This window comes from Mus caroli, unplaced genomic scaffold, assembly GCF_978045245.1.
Source record: "Mus caroli unplaced genomic scaffold, Mus_caroli_1 scaffold_18, whole genome shotgun sequence".
Lineage (NCBI taxonomy): Eukaryota > Metazoa > Chordata > Mammalia > Rodentia > Muridae > Mus > Mus caroli.
Window position 1 is genome coordinate 73451490 of NW_028227273.1, and position 23685 is coordinate 73475174.

Genomic DNA, 23685 nt, shown 5'->3' on the forward strand with positions numbered 1-23685 from the left:
GAAACATCTGAATGATAAAAACTTCAAGACTCTGAAGAAAGAAATTAAAGAAGATCTCAGAAGATGGAAAGATCTCCCATGCTCATGGATTGGCAGAATCAACATTGTAAAAATGGCTATCTTGCCAAAAGCAATCTACAGGTTCAATGCAATCCCCATCAAAATTCCAACTCAATTCTTCAACAAATTAGAAAGTGCAATCTGCAAATTCATCTGGAATAACAAAAAACCGAGGTTAGCAAAAACTCTTCTCAAGGATAAAAGAAGCTCTGGTGAAATCACCATGCCTGACCTAAAGCTTTACTACAGAGCAATTGTGATAAAACTGCATGTTACTGTTATAGTGACAGACAAGTAGACCAATGGAGTAGAATTGAAGATGCAGAAATGAACCCACACATCTATGGTCACTTGATCTTCGACAAGGGATATAAAACCATCCAGTGGAAGAAAGACAGCATTTTCAACAAATGCTGCTGGCACAACTGGTTGTTATCATGTAGAAGAATGCTAATTGATCCATTCCTATCTCTTATACTAAGGTCAAATCTAAGTGGATCAAGGAACTTCACATAAAACCAGAGACACTAAAACTTATAGAGGAGAAAGTGGTGAAAAGCCTTGAAGATATGGGCACAGGTAAAAAATTCCTGAATAGAACAGCAATGGCTTTGTGCTGTAAGATCGAGAATTGACAAATGGGACCTCATGAAACTGCAAACTTCTGCAAGACAAAAGACACCCTCAATAAGACCAAAGATCACCAACAGATTGGGAAAGGATCTTTACCTATACTAAATCAGATAGGGGACTAATATCCAATATATATAAAGAACTCAAGAAGGTGGACTCTAGAAAATCAAATAACCCCATTAAAATATGGGGCTCAGAACTGAACAAAGAATTCTCACCTGAGGAATACCGAATGGCTGAGAAACACCTGAAAAATGTTCAGCTACCTTAATCATCAGGGAAATGCAACTCAAAACAACCCTGAGATTCCACCTCACACCAGTCAGAATGGCTAGGATCAAAAATTCAGGTGACAGCAGATGCTGGCGAGGATGTGGAGAAAGAGGAGCACTCTTCCATTGTTCATGGGATTGCAAGGTTGTACAACCACTCTTGAAATCAGTCTGGTGGTTCTTCAGAAAATTGGACATAGTACTACTGGAGGATCCATCAATACCTCTACTGGGCATATATCCAGAAGATGTCCCAACAGGTAAGAAGGACACATGCTCCACTATGTTCATAGCAGCATTATTTATAATAGCCACAAGCTGTAAAGAACCCAGATGCCCCTCAACAGAGGAATGGATACAGAAAATGTGGTATACTTACACAATGGAGTACTACTCAGCTATTAAAAACAATGAATTTATGAAATTCTTAGCCAAATAGATGGACCTGGAATGCATCATCCTGAGTGAGGTAAGACAATCACAAAGGAACTCACATGATATGTACTCACTGATAAGTGGATATTAGCCCAAACTTAGGATACCCAAGATAGAAGATACAATTTGCTAAACGCATGAAACTCAAGAAGAATGAAGACCAAAGTGTGGACACTATGCCCCTTCTTAGAATTGGGAACAAAACATCCATGGAAGAATTTACAGAGACAAAGTTTGGAGCTGTGACGAAAGGATCGACCATCTAGAGACTGCCATATCCAGGGATCTATCCCATAATCAGCTTCCAAACGCTCACACCATTGCATACACTAGCAGGATTTAGCTGAAAGGACCCAGATATAGCTGTCTCTTGTGAGACTATGCTGGGGCCTAGCAAACACAGAAGTGGATGCTCACAGTCAACTATTGGATGGATCACTGGGCTCCCAATGGAGGAGATAGAGAAAGTACCCAAGGAGCTAAAGGCATCTGCAACTATATAGGTGGAACAACATTATGAACTAACCAGTACCTTGGATCTCTTGACTCTAGCTGCATATGTATCAAAAGATGGCCTAGTCGACCATCATTGGAAAGAGAGGCCCATTGGACATGCAAACTTTATATGCCCCAGTACAGGGGAACGCCAGGGCTAAAAAAAATGGGAATGGGTGGTTAGGGAAGTGGGGGCGAGGGTATGGGGGACTTTTGGGATAGCATTGGAAATGTAATTGAGGAAAATACGTAATAAAAATATTAAAAATTAAAAAAATGCATTTATGAAATTCCTAGGCCAATGATGGACCTGGAGGGCATCATCCTGAGTGAGGTAACCCAATCACAAAAGAACTCACATGATATGTACTCACTGATAATTGGATAATAGCCCAGAAACTTAGAATACCCAAGATACAAGATACAATATGCAAAACACATGAAACTCAAGAAGAACGAAGATCAAAGTGTGGACACTTTTCCATTTCTTAGAACTGGCAAAAAAACACTCATGGAAGGAGTTACAGAGACAAAGTTTGGAGCTGGGATGAAAGAATGGACCATCTAAAAACTGCCATACCCGGGATTCCATCCCATATTCAGCTTCTAAACGCTGACACCATTGTATACACTAATACTATTTTGCTGAAGGGACCCTAATATAGCTGTCCCTTGTGAGGCTATGCCGGGGCCTAGCAAACACAGAAGTGGATGCTCACAGTCAGCTATTGGATGGATCACAGGGCCCCCAATGGAGGAACTGGAGAAAGTACCCAAGGAGCTAAAGGGATCTGCAACCCTATAGGCAGAACAATAATATGAACTAACCAGTACCCCTGGAGCTCATGCCTATGCTGCATATGTATCAGAAGATCGCCTATTTGGCCATCATTGGGATGGGAGGCCCCTTGGTCTTGCAAAGTTTATATGCCTCAGTACAGGGGAACACCAGGGCCAAGAAGTGTGTGTGGGTGTGTAGTGGAGTTGGGCGGGAGGGTATGGGGGACTTTTGGGATAGTATTGGAAATGTAAATCAAGAAAATACCTAATAAAAAAATAAGAAGTGCATAGAATTGGTACAGAAAGAGACTTGTTGAATAATGGAACCAAGTCAAAGATGTTGAAATAAACTTTTATTCCTATGGACACTTAATTGTAGATGAAGAATAACACAAAACCATACACTGGAAAAAGAAAAGCATCTTCAACATATTGTGCTGTTCTAACTAGATGTGTACATGTAGAAGAATGAAAATACATCCAAAGTTAGCACTTGTCACAAAACTCGAGTCCAAGGAGATCATGTACCTCAACATAAAATTTTATACACTAAATCTCAAAAATGAGAAAGTGAGAAATACTATTGATGCATTGGTACAGGAGATAATTTCATTAACAGATCACCAGTGGCTCAGGCTTTATTATCAACAATTGATTAATGAGATGGCATAAAACTGCAAAGATTTTATAACGCAAAGTACATTGTCAATATGACAAATCATCAACCCACAGATTTGGAAATGATCTTCACTAACACAAAATCTGATAAAAGGATAATATCAAAATTTTATAAAGAACACAAAAATAAAACACAAATAGCCCAAATAACACAATTAAAAATGGGTCACAGAGCTACGCCATCATCAGTTTTCAACAAAGGGTTCTTAAATGGCCCAGAAGCACTTAAAGAAATGTTCAAAGTCCTTAGTCATCAAAACAAGTCTAGGATTCCATCTTACACTGTTCTAAATGGTTAAGATCAAAAACTTACGAGACAGCCTATGCTGGTGAGGATGTGGAACCAGGGGAATACTCCTCCATTGCTGGTGGGAATTCATACCTGTACAACCATTTTGGAAAACAATTTGGTGATTTTTCAGAAAGCTGGGAATATTTTTGCCTCAAGACACAGCTATACCATGCCTGGGCATTTACATGCTCTACCATCCCACAAAGGTTCTTGCTCATATACATTCATGGCAGCTTTATTTTTTATTGGATGTTTTATTTATGTACATTTCAAATGTTATCTCCTTTCCCAGTTTCCCCTCTGGAAAGCTCCTACCCTCTTCTCCTCCCCCTGCTTCTATGAGGGTGCTCCCCCACCCACTCACCCACTCCCACCTCACTGCCCTGGCATTGTCCTTCACTGGGACATCAAGCCTTCACAGCACCAAGGGTCACTGCTCCTATTGATGCCTGAAAAGGCCTTCCTCTGCTACATATGCATCTGGAGCCATGGGTTGTTCCATGCATACTCTTTGGTTGGTGGTTTAGTCCCTGGGCATTCTGGGAGGTCTGGTTGGTTGATATTGTTGTTCTTCCTATGGGATTGCAAACCCCTTTGGCTTCTTCATTCTTTTCTCTAACTCCTCCATTGGGCACCCCATGCTCAGTCTTTATTTTTTAATAGCCAGAATCTGGAAACAGCCTAGGCATCCTTCAAATGAAGAATGTATAAATAAAATGTGATATATCTGTGCAATGGAATACTGCTCAGCTGTTGATAACAAAGACATCATGTATTTTACACACAAATGGATGGATATTAAGACTATCACCTGAGTGAGGTAACCCAATTTTAAAAGGACATGCATGACATGTACTCACTTTTTAGGTGGATATTAGCAATAAGATAAATTATATCCATGTGACACTCCAAAGACTCAAAAGAAGCTAAACAAGAATGAAGGCACAAGAATTGATGCTTGGATCTCACTTATAAGGGGGAATAAAATAGTCATGAAGCAGATGGAGAAACAAAATTAGATGGGAGAGGGCATAGAAAGGGGAGTGGAGGGCTCAGGATCACATGTCAGGAGGGACAGGAGGGATAGCCAGATGACCATAAGAATAAATGTAAATATTTACATGATAGGGCTGGGGAGGTAGACGACATCTTGAGGAAGAGACAGAGACTTGGGATAAGGGAGGCACACAATAATCAGTGGGGGTCTCCTTAACTGTGACTCACAGCATTGGGGATATGGAAACCAAAGGAACCCCAGTGGAGCAATAGGGACACCAACCCAACCATTAAACTTTCAACTCAAATTTTATGCAGTCTCCAGGAAATGCAGGAAGAAAGGATGGAACAGAGATTGTGTTAAGGGCCAACCAGTAACCAGCCCTGATTGATACCTCACTGAGCAAGCACTAATCTCTAACACTATTAATAATACTCTGTTTTGCTTGCTGACAGGAACAAGTTATCCTCTGAGAGGTTATACCCAGCAGCTGATTTAGACAGGTACATAAACCCACAGCCAAACAGTAGATGAAGCTCCTGAACTCTATGAAAGAATAGGAGGAAAGATTTGTGGGTCACAAAGGGTATAGGAATTACAGAGGAAGACTAACAGAATCAACTAACTTGGACCCCTGGGGCTCTCAGAGATTGAATCACCAACTAAAGAACATACATTGACTAGACAAGGCCTCCTTGCACATATGTAGCAGATGTGTAGTTTGGTATTCATGTGGGTCCCAAACAACTGTAGTGGGGTTATGTACCTGTCTAAACCTGTATGTGGAGTATGTTCTTCTAGTTGAGATGCCTTGTCTGGCTTCAGTTGGAGATGATGCCTCTAGCCTCACAAAGATTTTTTTTTTGTCAGGGTTGGGGGATAAGTAAGGGGTTGATAAACAGAGAATGGCAGGATGGATTGGGGAAAGATAGTGAGAGGAGGTGACTAAGTAAGGCCAGTGATGGGAATGTAAAGTGAATAAGAAAAATAAATGAAATTTAGTGAGTTTTAATGGTACCTCTAAAGGTATCCTTAAAGACTAGGAATTTGTAAGTATTCCATAGTGTGTTTATGCAGATCTGCTTGATAACTCTAGAAGATTCATTAATTCCAGCTTTACAAAAATGAACTTATATTCAGAGCAACTATTAAATTTCCTGAAGACCACTTAAATATTGATAGAGTAAGAGTTTTCCTCTGGATTTCTCTGACCATCAAGTATGTTTTCTAGCACACCAAATGTTGAAGGTTTGTCTAGGTGAGTCTACCAAACAGTATCTGCTCAACTTTTAACATTGGTGAAACAAATGACAGTTTTATTCTGGGAAGGTATTCTTACTTCTCCTTTTGAGTATAATCCCAAACCAATTTTCTGTATTTCAAATGACCCTTTTTCCATGAGTTATTACTCAAACCATACACACATTATGGAATTTTGGAATAGAGACCACCATATTGAAAAGTGGAATAGTGGAATTATATTTCTATTAAATCAAAGGTGTTGACATTGTCTGTATCCTGAGAGCAGATCAGGAGTTCTGGCTAATCTTAGGAGCAAAAAAGTTTAAGGCTAGTTAACATTGCATGAGACTGTGTAAACAAAAACAACAAAAAGGCAATTTTAAATCATTTCAAAATTTTTAGTTCTCCACAATGATTCTTGGCCTCATGATTGATCCTGTATATTTTTCAGACCTTCCTATCTCCTCTTGGGTCTTCTACTCTGCACTCAGTTCAAGTTTTACATCTCAATGCATTGAAGAAGAAAGTCATTGGGCATACCATAAGCTTTGCTTTCTCTACTCCTTTAGATTTAGACACTCTTTTTGAAAATTGTTTTATTTATTTACATTCTAAATGCTGGTCCCCTCTCCAAGGGTTCTTCACCCCATCCCCACACTGCACTGCCTCTGGGAGAGAGCTCCCAAAACCCACAATCCCTCACCCCCATTCCCCACCCACACTCCATTGAACCCACCCCTAGCCACCCAATGCCTCACTCATCTACCCCCATTTCATCCCACACACTCCATTCCCTGAGGCATCAAGTCTCTAACAGATAAGGTATATTCTCTCCCACTGAGGCCAGACTAGTCTGTCCTCTGCTAAATATGAGGTAGGTGCCACAAATGAGCCCATGTATGCTTTTGGGTTGGTGGCTTAGTCTCGAGGAGCTCTCAGAGGTTCTAGTTAATTGCTACTGTTGATCTTACTATGACATTGCCATGACCTCAGCTCCTTAAACGTTTTCCTTAACTCCTCCATAATGATCCCTGACATCAGTACAATGGTTATCTGTTTCTGTATCTGCTGGTTGAGTCTCTCAGAAGACAGCCATGTTAGTCTTCTCTCTGCATGTGCAACATGGCATAATTAAAGTTTCAGGGTTTGATGCCCACTCACAGGATGGATCACAACTTGGGCCAGTCACTGAATAACCTTTCCTTCAGTCTCTGCTACATTTTTGTCCCTGCATTTCTTTTTATAGGAAAAATAATGGGTCAACAAATTTGAAAGTAGGTTGATGACCCCCTCACTTCAGGCTGCATCTTTCCACTGATGGGCATTTCAGTTAAAGCCAGGCCCACTGATTACCGAGAGCTTCTCAAATCCCAGGTCTTCGAGACTTTCTAGAGATTTTCCCTCTCCCTCCACTCCTTGCTGCTTCATATTTGCATCATTCTCCTGTCCCTCTGGGCTTCTCTCCTGTTTATCTCTATACGTGACCCAGCTCTCCATTTCCTCTCCCCCTCCCCTCTCATACTCAGTTCCTTCCCTCCCTCTGCTTCCTGTGATTATTTTGTTCTCCTGTCTAAGTGGGATTTAAGCATCAAAGCTGTAATGAAAAAAGAGCCAAGTAATACGTAAAGGCAGAACTATCAGAATTGCACCAGATTTCTTAAGAGAGAAGCTAAACTCCAGAATATCTTGAACAAATATAATATAGACTCCAAGAGAAAATGTGTGACAGTACAGGCTAGTATAACCAGCAAAACCCACAATCACTATAGATAGAAAATTAAGAGGTTTTGTGACAAAACCAAATTGAAACAATATCTTTCTTTCTTCATTTTTTAAAATTAGGTATTTTCTTCATTTACAATTCCAGTTCTATGCCCAAAGTCTCCCATACCCTCCCCCCCGACTCCCATACCCACCTACTCACACTTCTTGGCCCTGGCATTCCCCTGTACTGAGGCATATAAAGTTTGCATGACCAATGGGCCTCTGTTTCCACTGATGGCCGACTGTCTTTTTTCCACTATGTGGTTTTATCTCCCTTGTCAAAGATCAAGTGACCATAGGTCTTCATTCTCATCTACTCCTATTATCCATAGGTTTGGTCTTCTCATTGTGTCCTGGATTTCCTGGATGTTTTGAGTTAGGATCTTTTTACATTTTGCATTTTCTTTGATTGTTATGCCCATGTTCTCTATGGAATCTTCTGCACCTGAGATTCTCTCTTCCATCTCTTGTATTCTGTTCCTGATGCTCGCATCTATGGTTCCAGATTTCTTTCCTAGGGTTTCTATCTCCAGTGTTGCCTCACTTTGGCTTTTCTATATTGTGTCTACTTTCCTTTTTAGGTCTAGTATGGTTTTGTTCATTTCCATCACCTGTTTGGATGTGTTTTCCTGTTTTTCTTTAAGGACTTCTAACTGTTTGGTTGTGTTTTTGTGTTTTTCTTTAAGGACTTGTAACTCTTTAGCAGTGTTCTCCTGTATTTCTTTAAGTGAGTTATTGAAGTCCTTCTTGATGTCCTCTACCATCATCATGAGATATGCCTTTAAATCCAGGTCTAGGTTTTTGAGTGTGTTGGGGTACCCAGGACTGTGTGAGGTGGGAGTTCTGTGTTCTGATGATGATGAGTGGTCTTGGTTTCTGTCAGTAAGATTCTTACGTTTGCCTTTCGCCATCTGGTAATCTCTGGTGTCAGTTGTTATAGTTCTCTCTGGTTAGAGCTTGTTCCTTTCATGATTCTGTTAGCCTCTATCAGCAGACATGGGAGACTAGCTCTCTCCTGAGTTTCAGTGGTCTGAGCACTCTCTGCAGGCAAGCTCTCCTCTTGCTGGGAATGTGCACAGATATCTGGTGTTTGGACCTGCCTCCTGGCAGAAGATGAAGGTCTGATACAAGACCTGTCCCAGAAGCTGTTAGCTTCTATAGTCCACACTCTCACCCGTGCAGACTATTCTCAGAGGGATCTGGGAACCAAGAAGTCTTCCCTAGGTGCTCCAGGAAAACCCTCCTGGGCAGGGAGAACAACTGTCCTCTGGCAGGGAAGGTGCCTGGATGTCTGGAGCCCGAAACGGGGTCTGCCTCAGAAGCTGTTCTCTAGGCATCTTGGGGGGTATCCTCCAACTCCTCGCCCAGGTGACCCAGTGCTGGTACCAACCGGAAGGGACTTGTGACCCTGGTCTGGGTGGGTTTTCTGCTTCCCTAATGCTGGTCCCGTGCAATTGGAATGGAACAGAAGTTGTGTTTCACTTGCCAGTGGTCCTAAGATTGCGTGGAGAGTCCTCTCAGGACCTTCGGGGTGTCTGCCGACTTCGAGCCCAAGGTGACCTGGTGCTGGTGCCGACTAGAAGGGACCAATGATATCTTTCTTCTAATCTATCTGTTCAGAGAATAGTAGAAGGAAAACATGTGTTGGATAACTACACCAAGGAAAGCACAAGAATTTTACCAAAAGTACAAATTTGAGTAGGTTAGTATAATAAGCTTTCTGAAAGCTTGGGAAGAGAGGCCCCTTGGTATTGTAAACTTTATATGTATGTCCCAGTACAGGGGAATGCCAGGGTCAAGAAGTGGGAGTGGGTGGGTAGGGGATCAGGGTGGCAGGAGGGTATAGGGAACTTTCGGGATAGCATTTGAAATGTATATAAAGAAAATATCTAATAAGATTATAAAATAAAAAAAAAATATGACTTAAGTGTATGTCTAATCCTGACTAGTATTTACACACATATTCTCAGGATAGCTTTCTTATACTCAGTTTGAAACATTAATACATGCTGAGGGAATCAGGCTAATAGCATAGCTAATTCACTTGCTAAATATTTTCTGTATTTGAAAGGCAGCTCATTGCCATAGACTTAGGGAAGTTTTCACGGATGTTAATTGACTCAGCTCTTAATAGTCCCCAGGATCTCCAGACTTGTCCTGGAACTGAATTTATACTTGTTCTCTGGTGCGACAGGGCACCATGGTCCCTTTGAGGAAGATGTCACTACTCTGCTGATGACAAAGTAATTGCACCTCAGGTCCAGAGGTGAAATTAGGGAGCTTCAGGATTTATAAATACACTGGCTGCAAATAGACTAAGTATACTTACGCCATAGTCCTGACCCTGTTCCAGCCTCAGAGCTCAGCCTGGTGAGTGATTTCTTTTGATTGATTGTAAGTTGGATGATTACAAGAGGAGGGCATGAGAGGAGTTGTAAAGGGTAGGAGTTTTCTCACACACTTCAGGAGAGGATGCCCTCTGGTAAACATTGCTTCTGAGTGATAGATATTTGCAAGAACGTGAAATACAGCATGCAAGAAGGTCTGAGGATATCAGGATATCTGGCTTGAGGATTATGCTGGGTCAAAGTGTTTCAGCTTTGACCTAGCTGAACTTTACACTTAATATAGGAGTTGATCAGTGTTTACAGAACAGACTCTCAAATTAGGGTCTTGGGTATTTCTACAGACTGCAATATGATGGTACTTGATCTGTACTGTCATCTGCAGACATGTAAACACACACACACACACTCAGTCACATATAGAAAAACACATAGTCACAGAGATCTTGCATTTATTTGCATTTAGCTGTTGTCAGTAAACATGGAGTAACATAATTTAACCCAATCATTTCAGTACTGAAATACACAATTTATACCTGATACTGAATAAAAACCCCAGCTTCTGAAGTCAGGGAAAGACTGGTAATTCTTGACTCAGTATGAATTAAGGGCCTAGGATCTCTCAATAGGTCAGATACCATGTATACTAAACAAATTAAACAAAAGCTACAAATTCATCTAACTATAGCATTTAAATAGTAACATTGCAAATAACACAGCTGGTATCTAGAAAATTATGTGTCTCTCCTGCATGACTCTAGACCCAGGAAGTCCACTGCAGCTTCCATGAAACTACATATCCCCTAATGTCCTTTTCTGTTTGCTGTTATTTTGAAAATTCTGTCTTAGAGACCTACATAGTCATTACTTTGTGAGACACAGGCAAACAAAAACCAGGAGAAATATAAACTATACTCTTGTACACAATAACGGAAGGATAGCTTATTCCAGGAAGTGTAAGCACAAGAAACCACATAACCTGTCAAACCACAGTAACCTGTTGCTATGGACATATCAGCCCTAGTGTGCTAGTTGATAGAGCCAAGTATCCCCCGTAATGTAAAACTTGCCATTCCTAATTTGTTTTGCATATTCAATTAGTGGCTTTATTGAAGTATAAGTAACCAGCCACTACTTGTATAAATGTAATGTGCATACTGTCATCATCTTGGAAATATTCATACAAACACACACACACACACACACACACACACACACACACACACACACTCAGTTTTCACAGTTAAGATTATGAACATAGCCACAAATACTGTCAAATTTCTTACTGCCATTAAATACACTTGCTCTCTTTGCCTCACTCAGACACAAGGCACATCGTGGGCTACTTTATGTTTCTCTCTCTCTCTCTCTCTCTCTCTCTCTCTCTCTCTCTCTCTCTCTCTCTCTCTCTCTCTCTCTCTGTGTCTGTGTGTGTGTGTATGTGTGTGTTAATGTATACATATGTATGTCTACACACCAAAAATACAATTCTAAAACTATGGAAACTAGCTGAGAAATATCAAATCCAGCTGACAAAATGGGTTGAAGAATCCTGTCATATATGTATGTGTATGTGAGTGTGTGTATGAGTGTGTGTGTGTGTGTGTGTGTATGTGTGTGTGTGTAACATATATTTGCACAAGGAATGCTAAGTTAAATACCACTGTCAATCAACACATAGTTGTATTACTGTGAGTGACTCAGTTTATCTTTCCATGTGACATTGCTATTAATTGTCATATTAGAATGAGAATTGAAATCATTAGTAAACTTGGTTCTCTAGAAGGTACTTGAATTTTTGTACTTATACAACTCAACACAGGAGCAATTCTAGTTTAAATTCCTGCTTTTGTCACTGCTTTTTCTTTATTGGAAACACAGTAATGGGTTTCTTGAGTGATGCCTCCTAGATAGAGTTAATGTCCTTAAATTGGACCTCAGAGAGGTGTTTTATTCTAGTTTCAATCATGAGAGGAAGCAATAAGTATCTGAGAGTGACAATCCTGAAGAGTCCTCAAGAGAGATGATCTTTCATCATTCATCCACCCCTCTTTCCCAATACTCAAAGCTATTTTCGACCCCTGCACCAACTTTCAGCACTGAGGAATTTTCTGTTGTTTATAAGATATTTATACTAGTACTTAGATAAGGTAACTGAAACTGATTCAAGGTACAATTCCTGATATGCGAATATCATACAAAAATCATAAGACCCCTTTCTTATACAAGATAGGTTTTCCTTTCATGTGACTTAGATACATTTGAATGCACAAATCAGAAACTGAATATTTACTGCTTATTAGGTGTATTAAATTTATTTATTTATTTCTCTATCTATCTATCTATCTATCTATCTATCTATCTATCTATCTATCATCTATCTATCTATCTATCTATCTATCTATCTATCTATCTATCTATTTTTATGTGTACATGTGTATGTAATAGAGACAAAAACACAGAGAAAAATAGATTTTAAAAAGTTGGGGTGATTGAAATGGGGCACAGAGGCAGATTTATTCCAGAATGCCATCTTTTCAGTCTAAATAATATCCCTTGCATACTCAATTTTAGGATTGACCTACTTGGTACTGGATAAACATTTGGAAGCACTCTATTCTTGGGAAGTTTTTTTTTTTTTCTAGATCTCATGGTGCCTTATTAATATAGGCCTCATGGTCTATTACCATTAACACCATTATATCTGTTGGTACCATCCTAGTTCAACTAGTTTTATCAAATATTTAGAAAAGCTCTCTTATATTTTGGTAATGGTGATATTACATTCATGAGTTTTCTAATGACCTGAATCAGAAGGGCTCCAGGTTTTAAGATTGTTTATACACAATAGAAGGAATGTAGCAATGATATGTGGTTAGAAGTAATACAGAGTTTTTCTTGTAAAAAAAGGAAAATGCTCTCTAGAATAGGAGTGTTTGTGTAATCAGCAGAGACAGTGCACTTGAAATGCACACTGCTAGGTATACTTATTACTTGACTGCACTTCATAGTATCATCAGCCTGTTTGGTTATACAACCCTGCCATGAGGTGATATTATCAGCACTGGGCTTAAAAATCCATAAAGAAAATGCATCAGTCTTCTCTAGACAATTTAATAAAACTATCTGCTTAATTACAGTTATTTCTTTCCAGATGACCATAGTCAAATTGACAACAATTAACTGGCACCAAGTTTAAAATCAGAACACTATGCAAGAATTTGCACAATTAATGATCTATACCCCTAGCCATAAATAGGATCATAAATTCCATAAAGTGTGTGTGTGTATTTATGATTTTTACAATTTGTTTTTCTACAAAATTGTCTCATATTATGTCCAACTAGATCACTATGTCATTTACATATAGGTATTTTAAAAAACATATTCAGATAAAATTCTCTCCAGAATTCTATTAACTCACAGTTACAGAAGAAATACTAATTAAAATATGAGCCCCCTCCATTCATCCTGAAATCGTCTTCCTCTGTTATAAGGAATCTATACAATTGCAAGCCTACATATAAACACAACTGAATCATCAACTCCCTACAACCACTATTACTCTCCAGGTATTTCTTATTTGAAACAGATAACATGGCTTTTTGTTTTGTGTCTTTTCATTCATTGCTTCCCATATAGGCAGATTCTTGTCTGCTGAAATATGTAGTAATTTCCTGAAGATAATTATTAGAAAGTACATGTAGAGGTATAGATGTCAAATTCCCTATTTAAATATAGACAGGTATACTGAATTTCATATCCTTTAACTTGCTTTACATTCCATGCTATATGTCTCAAATAGTCACATCTGTTCTTTTCTTAACTTTTACATGTATTTATTACTGTCTCATATATGTTTTTTATGTTTGCCTGAGTTTATGTGCACATATCTGCAGAAGCCAGGGACTCTCAGACACCCATGGAACACAACTTTAGGAGATGGGGAACTGCCTGATGATATGGATGCTAAGAACAAAATCAAGGTGCCATATAAAAGCAGACATCTCTCTCTTTTTATTTCATTAGCTTTTTTCTTTTCTTACACTTCCAATGTTATTCCCTTTCCTAGTTTCCTCTCTGAAAATCTCCTATCCCTTCCCCACTACCCCCCTTCTCCCCAACCCACCCACTCTTGCTTCCTGGCCCTGGCATTCCCCTATATTGGAGCATAGAACCTTCACAAGACCAAAGGCCTCTCCTCCCATTAATGACAGACTAGGCCATCCTCTGCTACATATTTGCTGACAGGAACCTGATATAGCTGTCTCCTGAGATGCTCTCCCAGTGCCTGGCAAATACAGAAGTGGATTCTCACAGTCATCCATTGGACAGAGCAGAGGGTCCCCAATGAAGGAGCTAGAGAAAGTACCCAAGGAGCTGAAGGGGTTAGCAGTCCTATAGGAGGAACAACATTATGAACTAACCAGTACCCCAAGAGCTTCCTGGGACTAACCCAGCAGAAATCTCTTAATCACCGAGGCATGTAGCTTCTGCCTATTAATTTGTCCTTCCCTCCTCCTCCTCTGTCTTATCATCCCTATCTCCTTTTATCTCTCTTGGTTTCTTTTATAGAAGATGTTTAATCATGTGACTTTGGTCTGGAACTCTCCATGAAGATCAGACTGACCTTAAACTCACAAAGAACAACCTGGCTCTTCTACACAAGTGCTTAGATTAAAGCTGTGCCACCATGTTTAGAATATTGTATTTTCTTAATGTATGTTTGCAGCATACTCTCTTGCCTATGAGTTGTAAACAAGAGCTAAATTTTTACTTTCAAAAATTCAATGTCTGTGATTAGATATGTGTTTTATGTGAATATGACATAAACTGTGAAGATTACATAACTGAAATAGAGTTGCACCAGAAGAGGAACATAAGTTTATAAAGAAGGGAGAAGAACAGATTAACATCTTTCACTCTATGTCATTATTTTAACATAAATTAAACATTTTTTCTAAATGATAAATTACTATTTATTATATATGGTTTTTAAGTAGTAATTTATCATTTAGAAAAAATGTTACATTTATGTTAAAATAATTTTTATATATTATTATAGAATCACTAATTATAGATGTTCTGGCATATATTCCTATGATATTATTTATTTCATTTATGGCATTATATAAGCTTATTTATTTATTTATTTATTTATTTATGGATTTATGTATATGTTTGTTTTGAGACAGATTTCAGCATGTAATGCTGGTTGGCCTGAAATTCTTTAGACAAAGCAGCATGAAGCTCAAAGAGAGCCATCAGTTTCACTGGTTTTAAACACTCATGATGTCAGGCCCTTAATTTTATTAATTTTAATTTTATTGTTATAATAGTTTGTACAAGTGTCTTCTATGCAAGGTCCCATGGTAAGGACAAGGCAGGCTTAGTCTTATTAAAGGAAACAAGCTTTTTACTTACAAACATGGGTTTAATTCATTTAGCATTGAAAGAGTGAAGCCTTTTCTTTCTCTATGTAATAAAGATTGGAGCTAATTTTTCATCCAGATGAGTGATTTCTTTCTGCATCAGTGCTTGGTTTTTTGCTCTATATGTACATAAAAGTATGGATGTGTGTATAAGTGTGTTATTGTGAGAATGCATGCAACCTGGGTGCAGCTGGATTTGGATGGAAATGTATAAATGAATAAATGAGCATGTATGAATCTGTATATGAATTTAAATGAGATTAAGCATATTCACTTATGTAAAAGTTTTACCTTCTGTGAATGTTTTTCTCTTCTGGTTCAATAGAAGTTTATTGCTCCAAATATTCCCCTAGCCTGACAAGCAAGAGGCATCTGGACATTAGGGAAAAGGCTCTAGCAATAAATCCTTAACTTGATCTCCTGCTGTTTTAGTATGAGGTGCTAAGTTCAGTCTCTGGCCCCAGAGGATCATGGAAGGCAGGTCACCTACAATAGCATAGTAACTTAGACTTAGATAAGTAAACTTTTTATTATACAGCAACCCTCAATTTCTCGTAAGACAGAATCTTACCCCCAAGTCTCTTAAGACAAAATCTTACACTCTTCCTCCTCTGCTGCCTCAAGAAGAATGGACAAGAAAGAAGAAACTCCATGCTGGGGCTGGTCCTGGCACTATCATTTTACTTGCTTTTAAGTGGGAGGAATATATATATATATATATATATATATATATATATACATACATATACACATATACATATATATCAGTGAAGTATTCTCATAAAAAAATAAATAAAAATTAAATAACAAAAGCATCATTTTATATAGTGAGTTATCCAGGCAAGAAAACACAAATGCCAAGGGAAGTCATAGAGAGCAATTTCTAAGAGCTTGTGAAGTGATTCAAAGTCTGATTGCATTTTCTGAAGATGACAATATCTGTGTGTCCACCATAGCCCACCACACACCTGACAGAACCACAAGAAGTTTTTATTATTTTTTCTAAATTGTACTGTAACCATTATATCAGAACTTGTCAAAATGTCTAGAGAAGGGTTTGAATACATCACAATTTGTATAACGAGGAAAAGAAGGGAAGTCTTCTTGTGGGCTTCTGCTCTCGGTTGCCCATTGTTCAGCAGAGAAAAAACAAAACTAGACTACTTAATGTTAAAGCCAAGTCTTCAGCCCTTTAAGTAAATTGTTATTCAACTCAGTAAATTAAACTATCTCAAAAATTTTTCTGAACAATGATGGCTCTCTGTAAGGACTTGGGCAACATTGTTCAACAGTTAATGACTGGTTAAGCCATTTAAATGAGAATGAGCATTTTCTATAATAGTGAAATAGTAAATGCTTTATTTAAGAGCACAGCAACTGAATTATACATCCCTTAATGAATAAGAACTTACTTTTATTGGTTTCCTTCAGGTAGGAAAATAATATATAAAATGAATTCTTGACTGTCAGACCGTAAAATCTTATGGATTGATCAATGATTACAGAGTATCTATAAGTTCATTTATGACATTGGATTCATATTTGCTAAACATTTTTGTTCTGTTTCATTTGTTTGCTTGAATATGAGAGACAGAAATACTGATGCAAAGCATGCAGTAAATTTTTCAGGGATGTGAATAACTCCTACTTATTAGTGATATAATAGATTTTTCTGACAACTATTTTGTATATATGGACTTTGGAGACCTGTGTATTGTTTGCTTTATAAGACCCATGATTTTCCCTGTACATTCTGGGGGATAATGTTTAAATTTAGGAACCTTCATGAATGAAAATGCTCTTCCAGTGCCTGATAAATACAGAGAACGATGCTCACAGTCATCCATTGGACAGATCTCAGGGTCCCCAATGAAGGAGCTAGAGAAAGTACCCATGGAGCTGAAGGGGTTTGCAGCCCTATAGGAAGAACAACATTATGAACTAACCAGTACCCCCAGAGCTCCCTGGGGCTAAACCACCAATCAAAGAAAACACATGGTGGAATTCGTGGCTCTAGCTGCATATGTAACAGAGGATGGCCTAGGTGGTCATCATTGGGAGGAGAGGCCCTTGGTCCTGTGAAGCTTCTATGCCCCAGTATAGGGGAATGCCTGGGCCAGGAAGCAGGAGTGGGTAGGGGGGAGGGGGAAATAGGAGGTTTTTGGAGAGGAAACTAGGAAAGGGGATAACATTTGAAAAGTAAATAAAGACAATATCTAATAAAAAAATTAAAAGAAAACAAACAAATCTAAAACGTGCATAGTTGAAGTTGCTATCATTAAATAGGTTTCATTAATGAAATTTCAGCATTTCTTAACATGGGAGTTGGTATACAGAAATGCACTGATTGAAATATATGCATCAGTACCAGAAAGCCTTCCACTTGTATGATGTAAAGCACTCCATTAAATATAAAATGAACTTTTGTTTCTTAAAAGTGTAGAAATTCAAACACTGAAGATACCTGATGACATCCTTACATATGTCTTTCATCAAGTATTGAGTAATATATATAGGTGGCTTTAGTAAAATGTTATGAACCAGAAAGGACTCTACCTTTTAGATTGATCTGGATTTATATTGATAATAGGTGGAAAGGACATTTACCCTTGACAAAACGCTGGCTTCCTAAACACACAGGATTATTTACATTAGTGCTAGAGTTGGTGCACTTTAGGCAAGATTCTTTTTTTCACACTTCCCAGTTGATTTTTATTAGATATATTCTTTATATACATTTCATATGCTATCCCGAAAGTTCCCTATACCCTCCCCCCACCCTGCTCCCCTACCCACCCACTCCCTCTTCTTGGCCCTGGCATTTCCCTGTACTGGGGCATACATATAAAGTTTGCAAGAACAAGGGGCCTCTCTTCCAAGTGATGGCAGACTAGTCTATCTTCTGCTACATATGCAGGTAGAAATATGAGTTCTGGGGGTACTGGTTAATTCATATTGTTGTTCTACCTATAGGGTTGCAGAGCCCTTCAGCTCCTTGTTTTGTTTTGGCTTTGTTTTGTTTTGTTTTTGTTTTGCTTTGTTTGTTTGTTTGTTGTGGTTTTTTTGTTTGTTTGTTTTTTGTTTTTGAGACAGGGTTTCTCTGTATAGCCCTGGCTGTCCTGGAACTCACTTTGTAGACCAGGCTGTCCTCAAACTCAGAAATCCACCTGCCACTGCCTTCTGAGTGCTGGGATTAAAGGCATGTACCACCACCACCACCACGGTAGCTGGCTTTAGGCAAGATTCTTAATATTTGTTAGAGTAGACAAAGGATTCAGAGATCAAAACAAGTTGATTTGAAACTAAATATACATTATTCAAACAACTTTCTATAACTTTCACAATTGTTCAAAATGTGAATTTATTCTTACAAAATGGTACATAATAAAATCTTTTAGATTGACTAACACAAAAATAAACATAATATATAGTACTTACAAATTGTTTGCAGATTAAGGAGAGGCCCCATACCTCTAAAAAAACTAATTGTTTCTCACAATTTCTCTCACATAACTATAAATTTGCAAGCATGCTTGCAATTACTATACCAAATAGTCAGAACAGTAGAAGACGCTAGCTTTAAGGCAAGCATGGTGTTCACCTATTATTGATTTCCTTCCTTTCCAAAACCATAAGAAGGTACACATTATTGAACAGTGGCAGTGACTCTTTACAGTTTGTTTTAACTTTTGATTCAAAGAAATGAATTACATTAATAGAAATATGATCTTAAAACTAGGTTGGATCTGAGAGACTATGTAGATACTTTATATCAGAAAGGAAGTGAATATCTTGGTAAATGTTTTTGCATGTCATTGGAAGAATTAAATTGAAACTTGACATGAACTAGAAAATAATTTGGATATGAGATTATGTGCCACTTTGTCTTGGTAGTTGTGTCTTGAATTTACCTTTGTCATTAAGACTTCTTCAAGCATGGTTGTCTTCTTCCATATCAGTATCAAAACTCTTAAGAAATGTTCTTATTTCTACAGAGAAACACTAATGTAAGGTCTGAGTCCTGGTTTCATTGTAATATTAATTTTCTTCATACCCTGTTGAACTCACAGGAAAATAATAAAAAGATATACCATGCAAAGGAGGTCTGTGACTCTGGGCATAGCACACTTGGTAAAATTATTTCCTTACAAAAATAAAGACATAGAAAATGAAGATGGGACATTGCTTGTAGGCACCTTTTTATGGAAGCAGATAGAGAGGAATACCTGGTTTGCACTGGCTGGTCAGGTGGACTACTCAGTAAGTTCGAGGTCTATGAGAGAAGCATGTTCTGAAATCCAAAGTAATTTGCACCTGAGGAATGCCAGCTGAGGTCTGCCATTTAGTCGAATATACACAAATATGAACTTACACTCAACAGACACACAGACACACAGACACTCAGACAGAGACACACAAAGAAAGAACATATGCTATATTATGAATTGGACAAAGATAACATAAAACTTACCCCTCTAAATTTAGCATGCACATCATAATTTTAAAAAAATTCCATTTGAAATTTTTAATATAGAAAGTAACAAAAGTCATTGGTTAGGTCAAAATTACTAGGATGTTATAATCTTCATGAGCAGTGTCTTTTTATAACAGTATGTACCTAGAAGGATATTCAGTTGAGGAAAAGACAGTTATAGAATAATGCCACAACAGTGGTGAGAATATCACAGCTGGAATGAAAAAGACATCATCTATAATCTTGGGTAAACAAACATCAATATCTCCACAATCCTTACTCTTTGTATGTAAATAAGTAACTTAAACTGTCACATAGTTGAGATTTATTCTTTAAGGACAAAGAACATGTGGAAAACCTTAATCAAGGGAAAATCTCATCAGTCACTTCTATGTTACCCCTGATAAGCTCAGACCTGCCAACATTGTATTTCCTGTTCAATACCAGTGGTGTAACATAGAGTCATATGATCCTTTTCATAATCAGTCTGAGAAGTAATAATTCTCTCTGAGAGTGTATTTAAGAATAGTTTCAATAAAGAAGATTTATCAGAGAAGTTGTTTTCATCCATTACACTTAAAATAGATACTGTGTTACCGAGTGTGATGTGGAATCTGAGTAAGAGTGCTGTATATTAGAGCCACAACTATGTAACAGTCATTGTTGAAATGTTTAAGGTGCTGAGGAAATGGAAGCCAACTCCTCCATCCCACTGAATGGATCAGAAGTGGTGTTTTATGATTCTACCACCTCCAGAGTTCTATGGATCCTCTCAGTGATAGTCCTCTCCATAACCTTTGTCCTTGGTGTGCTAGGTAATGGGCTTGTGATTTGGGTGGCTGGGTTCCGGATGGCACACACTGTGACCACCATCTGTTATCTGAACCTGGCTTTGGGTGACTTCTCTTTCATGGTTACTTTACCACTACACATCATCTCAATGGTCATGAAAGGAAAATGGCTTTTTGGTTGGTTCCTTTGCAAATTTATTCTCAGCATTGTACACATAAACCTTTTTGTAAGTGTTTTCCTAATCACTCTCATTGCCATGGATCGTTGTACTTGTGTCCTGCACCCAGTATGGGCTCAGAATCACCGAACTGTGAGTCTAGCCAGGAAAGTGGTTATTGGAGCTTGGATTCTTTCTCTGCTGCTTACCTTGCCACATTTTCTCTTCTTGACTACAGTGAAAGATGCAAGAGGCGAAGTGCACTGTGCATGTAACTTTGAATCTGTGGCTGCAAACCCTGAGGAGCAATTAAAGGTGTCAATTACTGTGAGCACAGTAACAGGAATCATCAGTTTTATTATTGGCTTCAGCCTACCCATGTCCTTCATTGCCGTCTGCTATGGACTCATGGCTGCCAAGATTTGCAGAAAAGGCTTTCTGAACTCCAGCCGTCCTTTACGTGTTCTCACTGCTGTAGCAATTTCCTTCTTTATGTGTTGGTTCCCTTTTCAACTGATTATTCTTTTAGGTAATATCTGGAATAAGGAGATACCAAGCAGCATTCACATTTTGTTGAACCCAGCAAGCACACTGGCTTCCTTCAACAGCTGTCTCAACCCAATACTCTATGTCTTTCTTGGTCAAGAATTTAGAGAGAAACTGATATATTCCCTGTCTGCGAGTCTGGAGAGGGCGCTGCGAGAAGACTCAGTCCTAAGCAGTGGCAAAAGCAGTAACTTTTCTTCATGTCCTGCTGACTCTGAACAATAGGAAATGGTAGCTGTAAGGCCAGTGGAATGTTTTCTGTGCTACCTTATTTTCACTTTCTCTCTCATGCTACCATGCATGATATTTTTGAATATCAACTAGAACATCATTTTGGCCTTCTATTTGTAGAAAGAAATAGAAATAAAAGCTAGTGTCATTGTCTTTTCAAGAACTTTTCAACTGAGCCTATAATGGGATAGCACTATGGTGAAAAATAATAAAAAAGTAACAAAATTATGCATTCCTGAAAGAATTATACAACATTGCATATATTAATTTCATATATTACTTTTTTATTGTAAAGTGAATATTTGATGACCATAATTACCATCCTGGTAGTGATGTCCAGAAAGAAGTATCATATAAAGGTCAGTTTATTTAGAGATTTTGAGAATTCAAGTCAAAATGAGCCACTAGAGATCATCAAAAAGTTTTGCCATGAGGAAGAAAAAAATGCATCATTACTAGAAAATAAGTAAAATTGTTGATAAACATAATGTGAATAAAACCATTGTCAAAAGGAAATAAATTATAACTTTGTTTGATTCCCTAGATGTTGTATGGATTTAGAAAATTTTATATTTTGTGTGTATACATATTTGTAACTGTGTAAGAGATATGAAAGTACATTATAAATGCTTAAATCATTAAACATTAACATCAACAAAGTTTGATAGAACCAGGGATGTTTCAAGACAAATTAGAAATTGTGTAATATTGATTGTCAACTAGGCATAATCAGTCAACTAATCTGAGAGAAACATCTCAAAGGGTTACTTTCTAATTCTTCTTGCTCATGGATGCTTCTGTGCAAGTCTATGATGATTATATCAATTGAAGTTGGGAAAACTTCTGTATTGTGTTTGACATCAAAACCTACCATTGTTAGCATGGAGACCCAGCATGTATTATATAAGATTTCACCATCTGATCTGAGCCCTAAAACACTTTATTTTGTACAATGCATCATGGTCTGGAATGTGTAGGTAACATAACAAGTTATTTCAATTATCTCTTGTTTGTATGTCCCTCGATTATAGACAATAAAGTAGAAACAATATTTTAAAAAGCACCCCTTTAAATTTTGTTACATTTATCAGGGCATTTTACATTATAGTAGCAGGAAAGGACTTTCAAGTATATAAATTCATTTTGAGATTGTGTCCTTGCTGTGCCATTGCTTCCTGTTTCAAATAGAGTTTTATGCATTTGTAATGTTCTATTGGAAGAATGTGGAAAAGTTTGAAACTCTGGGATGGGAAAAATCCAATTTATGGCTTATGAGATGAGGATATTAAGAAAGAAAAATCACTTAGAGAGAGGATATACTAGGAATGTATGCAGAAAACTGGTGAGGTAGTTAAAGAAATGGAGAAGCATATACAACCCTCTTCAAATATAACTTGTAATCCAGTTGAAATTCCTTAACAGTATATTTCTGGATATTTCTACTCCTTCAGCTATGAGTAACTAAACAAAAATTTCTTAGTGCAGAATGAAATATTAGACTCAGGTATATTATTACTGAGTATATACAGAAACAAATGGTTCACTATACCACAGAGACACTTGCTCATCTATACTCATAGCATCCTTATTCATAATAGCCAGAAACTGGAAACAAACCTAGATGTTCCTCAACTGAAGAATGTTTAAAAGAAATGTGGTACATTACCTATACAATGGAATACTGTTCACCTATTAAAATCAAAGACATCATGAAATTTTGTAGTCAAATGGATGAAACTTGAGAAGGTTGTCCAGAGTGGTATAACTCAAACACCCCCACCTCCCAATAATATATATATATATATATATATATATATATATATATATATATATATATACATACATATATATGTATATATATATTGATAAGTGGATATTAGCCACAAAATACAGGGTACATAATCTGCTCTCCACAGACCCAAAGAACTAAAGAAGAAGGAAGGGTCCTATGAGGATGCTTAAATCTTACTTCAAATGGGGAATAAAATAGCCATAAGCAGTAGATTGGGGGATGAAACTGTGTGGGAGAGGGTGTGGGGAGAAACTAGAGGTGGGATGCA

The 23685-nt window shown here is 37.8% G+C and overlaps 1 protein-coding gene across 8 annotated transcripts; it reads left to right on the top strand.

Annotated features, from left to right (window-relative positions):
- The first annotated feature begins 9855 nt into the window (after positions 1-9855).
- Positions 9856-23233, top strand: LOC110294190 (formyl peptide receptor-related sequence 3). Of its 8 annotated transcripts, XR_015045880.1 has the most exons (4): positions 9862-10018; positions 13491-13565; positions 13893-13979; positions 14569-16171. XR_015045880.1 is itself a non-coding variant. In XM_085832858.1 (3 exons), exons 2-3 carry the CDS (start codon positions 20588-20590, stop codon positions 21617-21619), a joined length of 660 nt encoding a protein of 219 aa, XP_085688984.1. In that variant the 5' UTR covers positions 9968-10018; positions 20577-20587; the 3' UTR covers positions 21620-23232. The 8 variants fall into 8 exon arrangements, 2 of the variants coding, with proteins under 2 accessions (XP_085688984.1, XP_085688983.1); XM_085832858.1 differs by lacking the exons at positions 13491-13565; positions 13893-13979; positions 14569-16171 and adding exons at positions 20577-20714; positions 21087-23232 and having other exon boundaries at positions 9968-10018; XR_015045877.1 differs by lacking the exon at positions 13491-13565 and having other exon boundaries at positions 9981-10018.
- Positions 23234-23685: the final 452 nt, after the last annotated feature.